General features: G+C 50.5%; 1 protein-coding gene across 1 annotated transcript; it reads right to left on the bottom strand.

Annotated features, from left to right (window-relative positions):
* Window positions 1-5,271: 5,271 nt before the first annotated feature.
* C1QTNF6 (C1q and TNF related 6) lies at window positions 5,272-10,256 on the bottom strand. Its single transcript, XM_009902510.2, is given in 4 exon segments — window positions 5,272-6,938; window positions 8,946-9,183; window positions 10,043-10,180; window positions 10,182-10,256. Coding segments are annotated over 4 exon segments (999 nt in total). The 3' UTR covers window positions 5,272-6,390.
* Between the last annotated feature and the right edge of the window lie 886 nt (window positions 10,257-11,142).

Raw genomic sequence — 11,142 nt, 5'->3', positions numbered from 1 at the left:
TCTTTCCACGTGTGACAGGGGACGGGACAAGAGGCAACAGCCTCAAGTTGTGCCAAGGGAGGTTCAGGTTGCATATCACAAAAAAATTTCTTCACAGAAAGGGTTATCAAGCCTTGGAACAGGCTGTCCAGGAAGGTGGTGGAGTCACCATCCCTGGAGGTATTCAAAAGACACGTGGATGTGGTGCTTAGGGCCATGGTTTAGTGGTAGTGGTTTAGCGACAGTCACGAGATGGCGAGCTCTAGGTGAGCAGCTGGACCTGATGATCTCAAAAGTCTCTTTCAGCCTCAACGGTTCTATGGGACCAAGCTTAAAATATGGTACAACTGTTGAAGTCTCTTAAGTCTTCAAAAGCGTCAAAGCAAGCCACCAGTATATCATAAGGCTTGGGGGTGTTTTGGACTGCAGTAATGGTAATTCTGTGGGCTCTTGGCCCAAAAGGTCTGCTGAATTGCTGCCTGTGGCTGCAGGGGACAGGGCTTGATTGCCCAGGAAGTCCTTTCTAGTGATCTGCTGCAACCTGCAACTTCAAGGGAAGAACTGAGGACGTGATGGAGACAAAACCAAAAGGTCTGTAGGGGCAAATGGAATAATGTTATGAGTCTAGAAAAACATGTATAGGGGAAAGCAGGAGTGATCCTCAGGCTCCCTATGGAAGATGCTTTGTCCAAATCTTGCTCTAGGACATTACTATGATGGACACATGGAGGGTAGTCAGAATTTCCAAGTACTACTTCACCAGAACAGTGAAAATTATGCTTGTGGGATGGGTGTTATTTGGCAGGAGACCTGTTCTCCTTCCTCTCTCAGAGCATTTTTTTCCCTTGGCTACTTAGAAGCATTGTAATTGTCCTCAGCAGTGATGCCTGGACACATCTCCTGCCTCAGAGGTGAACTGCATTGTGTGGGCTCCTGGGAAGCTGAGGCACCTTGAGGCTGATAGAAGTCAGTCTAACTTCTTGAAAACATGTGTGCAAACATGTTGAAATGAATCAAGAGAAGTCCCAATCCCCTGCCTCCCACTCACCCAGGGCTGGATTCCAAGGCTTCCCTGGTGGGTAGGAAATCCCCAGCTCCTTTGCTTCTCCAACCCAAGAGCTCTCCATCCTGCTTCCTCTGGTTCTAACCACTGCAAGCAGAGACTGGGCAAGGTAGGAGATTTTTTGCAATAATTCCCTGGTTATTTGTCAGTTAAGTGACACAAACTCAAGAGATGGGATGGTCTTGAGAAACTGTCAGAAGCCTTTGATTTAAACCTTCTGCCTTGGCACTTACCATGGTACAGGGAGAGAAATCACAAAGGGTTTATGTTGAGAAGGAGGAGGCCAGTACAAGCACAACTCCCCCACCTCATTACAGAAGAGGCTTGGAGCTTCAGCCCTCCTCTACCTACCTCTTGATAGCATCTTCAGAGCAATCTGGGCTTGCAAAGGGCAACATTTTCCACTGGCAGGAAGGTGAGAGATGTCCATATGGGGCTGGTATGTGCATGTGTATACATGTGTGGGTGTCAGAGCAGAGTGAGCACCAAGCTGGCCTCTGAAGCTCAGCAAATGCCCATTTCCCCACTGTGGTCAGAGGAGGGCCATGCCACCCTAGGCAGCAGAGCAATTGCCCTCAGCAATGCAGTTGTGCCCTATGCAGCCACAGGCAGGTTTCACATCCAGTCCTGTGGGACTAAGGGTGGCTCCCAGCTGCCAGATACCTTTCCCATGGCTGCCCCTCTTGTAACAAACAAGAGAATAAAAAGATGCAGAGCCAGGTTCTGCTATGCTGCATCCTTTCTCTCCCTGGTGCTTTGGGTGCAATCGTGTTTACCTGTGCCCATATGAGTGCCCCTAGAAAGCTCAAAGGTCTCCTTTTATATTCCTTGTCTTGCCCTGCTTCCTTCTTCCTTTATCCCACAGCTGTCACAGTCCAAGGAGTTATTGCAGGGTCTTCCACTTCTCCAAAGTTTACCTTGCTCTTTCTTCCCCAGAGAAAGCACCATATCCTGCCCTTTGCCTGCTCTCTCCCACTATGCAGCCCTCCCCCCCCCTTTCATACTTCAAGACCACAAACACGCAGGAAGCCTGTTTAAAGGGCCAGCCCTTTGGCAGATCGCTTGAGACAAGGCCACAGAGCCCTTTACAACAGAACTGGGACCTGCCTTTCAGGGCAGAAGAGAGGTATAGCCATAGGGGTAGTGCTGTAGCTTCCCAATCCAGAGCACTCTTCTTGCTTTGCCGAGGAGAGAGGTACTGGCTGTCACCAATCTCAGGCTCAGGTGGCCAAGGGCAGCCCCATTGCATGGAAAGTGACTCAGGCTCGGTTTGAATGAAGTGAATGGAAGTCTTGTGGCCTTCAGAGCATGGCTGCACCCACTGAGGGGGCAGTAGGTGTAGTCTGATCCAATGTAGCCCTCATTCCTTCAACAGCATCGCGGGCTCTATTTTGCCTGAGCTGAGCCCCACCTGCAGCAGCCCCCTAGTAAGGCATCCATAGCATGAGAGGTGATGCCAGCTACAGACCCCTCCTGTCACCTACCATCTCAGCACCAAAACATTTGGCTGAAGAGATTTTTTAGGTGGCATTTTCCTCACCAAGAGGGCAAGCTGACAGAATGAACTACAGAAAACTTTTCTAGAAGATCTGGCTGCGCATTTCCGCTCCTCCCTTATTCCTCACCTTCTGTAAGCGTGACAAAGTCACCTCCAATCTACCAGCATCTCACCTCAAGGGGCCAGGAACGTGCAGAAGCGCAAGCCCTGCGTTTCCTGAGGATGCATGTCTACCTGCTTTCTCAGAAGTAAATGAAAACCATGAAGGAGGCTGGGCTTTGACCTGGCAGAGTATTGCATTTACTAGGATATTATACATAGACCTAGCTCCTGGGTCTACAGGCCAAGCAGGCCTGTAAGGATGTGCATGACTTGCCAAATGAAGTGTCTGGTATGTGTCAAAACACTGAAGACACTATGTGAAAGTGAATCAAACTCAAAACAGAAGGTCCTATATGGGCATCTCTTCTTGTTTTCTTGTCCATTCCTCCATTTCATCAGGAGGCCCTTCAGTCCAAACCCCAAAGATGCCTAATAAACCCCCACTTCCCTGTTTGACTTGCACTAGGGCCTCCAAAAGTCATCTCCCTGTCCTCTACCCCTTCTAGATGCTCCACTCAAGCCTCCAAGCCTCCACTTCTCACTCATATCTTCCTGTTTTCCCCAAGTTTATGGGCAATCACCACTTGTCTTTCCACTTCTGAGCTGAATATGAGGCCTTTCTCATACACACAGGTCTTCAAAAACTGTGTGCCCAGCTTAACTCTGGCATGGTCATTCACCCAACTGCTAGCAAGCACAAGTGTCCAGTCAACAGCTGAATGCCCTTCTTACATTTGTACCTCATGGCTTTCACTTCTTAGTAGAGAGAAAGGAAAGACCAAGGAAAATAGAAACCATACCTGCTTACTAAGTACTTGATGGAAGAATGTGCTAAAAATTTCACAAGATAAAGGCTCTGATCCCCCTTAAGAGAACTCCAGCATTAGCCTAACCTTCCACAATCTAAGCCTGACTCTACAACCTGTGCTGCTGTCCTGTTTTGTTTGCAATTTCCGAGCAATCCTTCCCTGAACTTGCTCAAAGCTTTCTCAGCAAAGAGGAGGGGGTTGTCATACTCAAAAGTGTTTAAGCAGTAGCTGTCTTTACGGTGCTGGCTCTTCACAAAGGAAACAGACAGAAGATTGCCAGATATTGCCCAGGGAAGTTTCAGACCCGTCTCTTTCAGGTTGCCATTGTTTCTATCACACCATACAGTGATAACCAGAGCTAGAAGGAATAGGTCAGGAGGGAAAAGCAGATCTAAGTGCAAAACAATCAGAGGGGGGAAAAAAAAGTTTATTACCACTGGAAAAAAAAAAAAGATATTCAAAAGTTTTTGGAGTTTGTTTGGTTTTGTAACATAAAGCACCATTAATTCCACAGTACATTTCAACTCAGCCCACCACACCTCACAGAAAGCACCCAATACTCCTGAAATCTGATTTAGCACCAAGGGATTGCCATCTTGTTTAGCACCAAGAAGCCTGTTAAACCATCCTTTGGTGGTCCCTCTGCCCTCCTCTCTCATGTGCATCAGGCACCATTTGGCTGGTCATGGGCAGCCCCATGGACACCTATCCCTGGCATTCAAACAGCAAATAGAAAAGGAGGAAGAAGGAAGCTTGCTTCTGGAGATATTCAGTGTTAGAAGTTTGCTTTTCTTCAGAGAGACCAGAGAGACACAGGGACACTATGCACTGTAAATAGGCAATATCTGGGTTTGCAGCCTGCTGAGGAAGAGAGAAAAGGTTTCAGTCCTGAGCATCACCTCCAGCATGCTGCTTCCTCTCTACTGCCCAAAATCCTGTCTCTGAGCAATTCCATATGCATGACCTGCTGAGGGGGAAGAAAGAAACTCACAGTCTCCTTTAGTTCTCATGATCCCATCATCACATGTTTCCCTGGGAAAAAACCCAGCTTTGCCTCAGTGAAACTTTATTTTTATACCCATTGCCTCAGTGACAGTGGTGGGGAGGATCCAGGGCAGAAAGTGCCTGAACCTCATTCCAGTCTGTACAGCTTCCTTAGCAAAGCAGGAAAAGTAAGTAAACAGGGCAAGAGAGAAAATGTCCTGCAGTTCTCTCAAGTTCATTTTTAATATTTAGCCTGAGTCCCAGTACCTGTGCCATTCCTGGCTGGGGGTACCAGATGTAGCCCTGCATAATGCTGAGTACCCCCTATGGGAGAGCTCTGGTGGTGCTAGCTGCTACAGGCAGAGACCATGGCTAACCATGGGACTGCAGAAGCTAAATGAGTCAGAAGACTTCATTATGAGTGTTGGGCAGAGGAGAAATGTTGCTTCTCCTACTTGTCCTGTCCTGAGACTCAAAAAAAGAGACAGCTCTTGGCACTGCTGTTTATGGGAGCACCAGAACATGTGGGAGTAGGTTTCCCAAAGTGCTGAGTCAGCCTCAACTGCTCCCACCAGGACTGTAGCAATCCCAGAGGGATGTGAGTGAGAGCAGTATGAGGCCAGTACAAATGATACCAGAAAACCATTCTGCTGACATTCCTCTCCCACTGCTGCCTCTTCCACCTGATGAGAGCAGTGTGGGTTTGCTGAAGCCTCATGCTTTTCTCAGATGCTCTGATGAGATTGCCAGAAAAAGGCACAGAGCATGTGGCAGGGAAGCTTTTAACCCTGGGGCGAGGTGCTGTAGTCTCACCTCTATCTTTTTTTCCATCAAAGAGGCAAAGAGATGCCAACCCACCCAGGTTTGTAACTGATTTAACTGAAATTGCCTTTACAGCCTCTGGCTCAGGTCTGGAATCAGTGGTTGGTCCCTCGGTACCAACATGGGAGAGCCACCTTCAAGGGCATAACACAATGGCCATGTGGGAGCCAGGGATTGATTCTACTCTCACATCAGCAAGTGTTAGGGATGACTGCTGATACCAACAGAAGGCCATGAGTGCACCTCTGATAAAGAAGAGGGCAGTTTTGGGGTCACTGTTTGGGCTAGCTTCCCATATCTGGAGATCTGAGACCAAACAGCCCACCAGAGGAGGCTCTGGAGGAAGGTTTGGTAGCATTGCCTCCCTCTCTCATTCTGTATCTATGATTCCTAGTAAGAATAGAGTGGTGGGCTCTACTGATCCAACAGCAGATGCTTCTGAAGAACCTGAGTGTCTGGCTTTTCATCTCTTCAAAGAGCTAGAGCTGGCACAGAGGAGGACAGATCCAGTAAGCCCAGCTTTTGCAGCCAGCCTGGACTCTGTGGCCCAGAATGATGTCTAAGAAAAGCCAATGACATACTTCAGAAGGCAAACAGTCCCTTTTTTGGAAAGACAGTATTGTCTCTGATCACTCCTACATCTTCCTTGTGCTACAGGAAGCCTTCAGATTCCAGTCAGCTCTCCAAATTACAGAGAGGTGACACGAAGGCCATGTTGCAGGCTGCAAAGCTGGTATGTCTAGTTGGGACAGAGAGAAGTCAGGATGCATCTGGGCAGTGAGGACTTCTTAGCTTTTTCTATAAGAGTCCTTTGTGTATGAAGCTCCAAACAGGGACACATCCCAGGAGCACCATTTTAGCATTCCTCTTGCTCTAGGACCCTAAAGTTTAGAAGGCAATAACCTAACCCAGGGTCATGAGGTGAGGGGTAGAGATGGTCGTGTCACTCTGTGAGTAGAGAGATACAGGCCTGGCTGCAAGAGAGCGTGAGGTGGGAACCAGTGAGTTTCACACCCAGTGCCTGAGACCTGACAGGCCCATTTCCAAGTGATTTGCAGTGGTTGCGGGCAGTAAAGGGAGAGAGAGAGAGAGAAGGAAAAGGCCAAAGAGGCCCCAAGGAAGAGAAGAGGCAGTTACTCGAGGCTGGGCTTGACCAGGTACCCACTGAAGGTGATGTACACGTCAACATCATCGCTGTAAATGGCGTTCTCCCGCTCCCGCTTGTAGAGCCTCACCCAGATCTCATCATTTTCCTGAAGCTCCAGCATGAGGCTCTGGCTCTGCATGATGCTGCGGTCGCTGGGTTGGGCGTACAGGATGACCGCCTCTTCCTCGTTGTGCATGATGTGCATGTACGTCTCCTTGAAGTTCCAGGTGTGGACGTTGAGGCTGAAATAGTAAAGGCCAGCTACGGAGCAGTAGAATTTGCCGTTGAACATGTCGAAGTGGCTGTAGAGGTTGACAAAGACGGTGTCAAAGATCAGGACCTGGAAGCCCTCGCTGCTGTGCAGCGCTTTCTTGCGCCCGACAGAGAACGCGGCGTACTGATGCTTGCAAGGGTCTCCCGCCGTGCCCATCTGTCCTTTGCTGCCTTTCTGGCCCTGGGCACCCCGCTCGCCTCGCGGTCCTTCTTTGCCCCATTTCCCTGGCATCCCAGGCTCTCCTCGGTCTCCTTTCTCTCCTGTAAGAGGAAGCAGAAGACACAACTCCTGTGTGATACCAGAGGAAGAGTGGGAAGTGGCCGTGAAAAAGCCTAATGAGGGGGCAGAGGATTGCTCAAGGATGGGGCAATGCCAGAAGGAGCTTTCCTGAGGGTCACAATGTCATTCTGCTTCCTGGGAAAGGAACCAGAAGAAATTTGGCTGTGACTGGGGTCTCTTCTCTTATGAACCCTGTTCACCACATGATATGGCCTTGCTGAAGGCACTGGGACCTGTTCCCAAGAGACTTCTGCCTGTGAGGAAGCCCAGCAGTGCCAAATACCACCTTCTTCTTTCTCCACACTCTTTTACCTCTGCCTCAGCCTCTGCCCTCTTACTCACGTCTCCTATGACCCAGTTATTCATGTAGTGTGCACTGTGCACTCTCTTCTTGCTGTATGCTGGAGAAGGGGAAGAAGCACTAATGTGTGTGGGAGAGTATGACTAGAGAGGGACAGTGAGGTGGGTCAGAGGGAAAAGACCCAAGCTGGACTTGGTGGATGGTGCAGTGCAAGTCAGAGCGCTGGTACTTTGACAACATCCTGTATAATTACTACTGCAGTCCTACTCTGGGGTTTATGCATTGTCTATCATATACTTGAGCAGGAATTTCTACAGAGTGAAAGCAGCACCAGATTGTACTTTGTGTATGGAGAGAAGAGATGGGGGTCAAAGCAGCCTCCAGCATGTCTCAAAATTGTACCTCATTTTTTTACTCTGTTCCATTCTCTGTGTGGCATTGCAGGTCCCACTGCAACATCCTACTCTAGTCCTTATCTGCCCCAACCACACTTCTGAGCTCTGATGGATTGCATCTATTTCCGGGCTGGGCAAGGAAGGGGTAGCATCTGCCCAGCTAGACCAGAGGAACCACAGAGTAACAGTAAGTGAACAGAGAAGGATCCAGCTGGGAACAGGCTTTTGCCCACAGCAAAGGCTAAAAGGGGAGCCTTGAAGGGAGGAGCTGATCTAAAATAGGGAGCATTTTCCCGTTGGCCAAGCCAGACACAGCATGCTGGAACGAGCTGGGGGTCACTGCCAGTTAGCCTGGAGGTGCTTGCAAATAGCTGCTGTGCCCCCTTGCCCTCCTCCTGCTCCAAAATTATGTGACCCCTGGAGCTGGAGAAAGTTTTCCCACAACTTTCCCAGGTGCCAATACCTTACTTGCAAGCATGCTTATTTTGCAGCTGGATAGAGACTGATCCTTCACTCAGGCACTACAGGACTCTGGAATTCTGAAACAAGGAAGGTATCCTCCCAGCTTGACAAGAGGCTGCCACTGTCAGTCCTGTGCTAGCAAGGAGGAAGAGCTAATAGTAAGCAGCATCCTGAGACACAGAGGTCACAGCGCAGACAGGCACTGACTTCCCAGCCTGCTCTTGATCACAGCACAAAACATCTAGAATCACTGAATCACTAAGGTTGGAAGAGACCTCAAAGGTCACCAAGTTCAACCTGTCACCCAAGACCTCATGACTACTAAACCATGGCACCAAGTGCCACGTCCAATCCCCTCTTGAACGCCTCCAGGGACGGTGACTCCACCACCTCCCTGGGCAGCCCATTCCAATGGCTAACAACTCTCTCTGTGAAGAACTTTCTCCTCACCTGCAGCCTAAACCTCCCCTGGCACAGCTTGAGACTGTGTCCTCTTGCTCTGGTGCAGGTTGCCTGGGAGAAGAGACCAACCCCCTCCTGGCTACAACCTCCCTTCAGGGTGTTTTAGAGAGCAATAAGGTCTCTCCTGAGCCTCCTCTTCTCCAGGCTAAACAATCCCAGCTCCCTCAGACTCTCCTTGTAGGGCTTGTGCTCAAGGCCTCTCCCCAGCCCTGGGCACAACATGTGTGGGCACAGCATACCCTTCAGAGTGGCATCTGGTAGTCTGTTAGCACAGTCAGCACGCCAGCAACCCATCTGTCAGCTCTAGCACTGTGTCACTGGTCCCTGAGCAGGTCCCTTGGCATCTCTGAGCCAAGAAGGGCACTTACCCTTCAGTATGGTGATGTTGATATAGGGACGGACTTCCGGCATTGGGTAGGGCAAGCGGTGGTGGCTGGGAGGGAGTGGTGGGACATCTGTGGAAGGGTCCAGTGGGTCACAGCAGCGCTTGCAAGCACCAGGGGCTGATTCTGTGAGTTGGGGTTCATCCGCAGGTGCCCCAAGCACAACCAGAGGGAGAAGAAGGAAGGCCAGGGATGTGTGCAGGTAAATTATGTCCATGGTGACCTGCGAAGACATGAGGAAGCACCAGAGGGAGGTATAAGAAGGGGAGGACACGAGGGATGGAGCAGTGATCACCACAAAACATTTTCCTGTGGTGGTTGGAGCCAGGAGTGGCATGAAATAACAATGTCCTGTTGAGGGAGTTTACATGCCTTAAGTCTCTGGAGGTTCAAGGCTGCAATCTGAGTAGCAACCACATGACCCAGGAGGATGCCCCACACCCTTCTGCCCAGACCAATGGAAACTAACCCTGGAAGAAAGATTGATCCTTGCTAGGCAAACCACTGGAGCTGCTGGAAGATTGAGTCCCGAGGCTGGCATAGATGAAGGAAGCATGGTGAACCACAGAGGCCCTTTAACAAAAGCATGCTCTGGTAGGCTGCCAGATATGTGGGGTAGGCTGTAAAAAGCCTCTCCAGCCCTCACTAGGTATCAAATCTTTATGGAAGTCTATCCCAGCAACCCCTCCGTTCTAACCCACAGCTCTCTGCAGAAAGGCTTCTTCTCCTGTAGGTTTGGGACTTCAGACAGCCTTCTTCCCCCCCATCAGATCTCATTCCTCTTTGTGCTTCAACCCCCTCCCACCAATGCTCAGCTGTGTTCCCAGGCAAAGCCCATCACCTTCCCAAGAGATGGCCAGCTTCTCTGAGAGCAGCACGTAGTGCCAGGCCTTTGCAGCCAAGATCAGAGGGCAGCTGCTCCGCTGCAGAGGGTGAAGCAAGCACAGCTTGGAGCAGGCAGCCTGCAGAGAAGTATGCTTACGACAGACAAACACGCAAACGAGCTGTGAAAGCTCCCCCCCGGCTCCCAGCCTCTGCCCTCTTTCCCTCTGCCTGCATCCCAGTGCAGCGTGGCAGCTCACCTTGGAGGCTGAGGGTTCCTCTTTGAGCTTTCCAGTCCCTGCTCCTGGGCTTCCCTCCTCCTGCAAAGCCGCCCCCCGGGCCCATGGCTTTAAGAAAGCTGGCTCTTGGCACAGGCACTGCTGAGTGCTGGCTTGCTTCACAAGCTGAGCTTGGACCTCCTCCTTCCCTTCTTCTCTCCCTCCCTTTCCCTCCCCGGCTTTGAGCATTCTCCATCGAAAACCGGCTTGGGTTTCAGTGCCTTTTAACTCTTTCCTAGGTAGTGCTGTTTCCTTCTGCATGTGTTGGGGTTTTTTTCTGTTGCTGTTGTTGGGGTTTTGTTTGTTTGGGAACTTTTTTAGCTTTGGAGCTTTTTTCTATTTTTTTTCCCTTTTCTTTTGCCTTTCTGATACCAAACAGCTTAACCCTGGGCAGGAAAATGCAGGCAGCATGAATTTCAGCCTGTGCAAGGCGTGGGCAGGCAGCAGGGTGGCATCCCACTCCGAGCATCTCTGGATGGACAAGGTGAGATGCAGCAGTGCCCAAAATAGAGTTTCCTTCAGGCGGGAGGGTGCAGGCCTTTTTCCACTCCCTTGCAGTAGTGCCTTGTCCCATGCATTAGCCCTTCACTTGCTGGCCAGGCTTTCTCCCCAGCTGTGCTTGTCCTGCTCATAGTCCCCAAATTTCATCTTTCCTTCTCTCATGCATTGTTTCTTCTGCACATCATTATGGCCTCTTGCCCCAAACATGCTATTTCTAGCAGGCTCATCTGCCAACTAGGAGAGGCATCTGTTTTCCCCCCTCTGTGGTCATCCTGTTTCCCTGGGCAGAGCCTCAAGCCTTGCACTCCAGTGCAGTGTCGTACCCCGGTCACGTCCTCTGGTTAGGTCCCTGGCCGAGCAGTTCACAGGGGATGGGTGTGCCTGGCCTGAAGCACAGCCCTGCCAGCATAAGTTGCCTGCCAGCAAGGCTGAGGATCTGGAGCAAAGCCTGGCTGTGATCTTTGTGCTCAGCCTGGCGCTGAGCTGATGTGTTTGTGCTATTGGGGTCAGCACTACGTGGCTGCAGCAGAACCTGGGAACGAAGGACATTTTCCTGGGGTAAGAGTGCCTGAGGGACAGAC

This window comes from Dryobates pubescens, chromosome 15 (assembly GCF_014839835.1).
Source record: "Dryobates pubescens isolate bDryPub1 chromosome 15, bDryPub1.pri, whole genome shotgun sequence".
NCBI classification, from domain to species: Eukaryota; Metazoa; Chordata; class Aves; order Piciformes; family Picidae; genus Dryobates; species Dryobates pubescens.
This window is presented reverse-complemented; position numbering and strand designations above follow the sequence as displayed.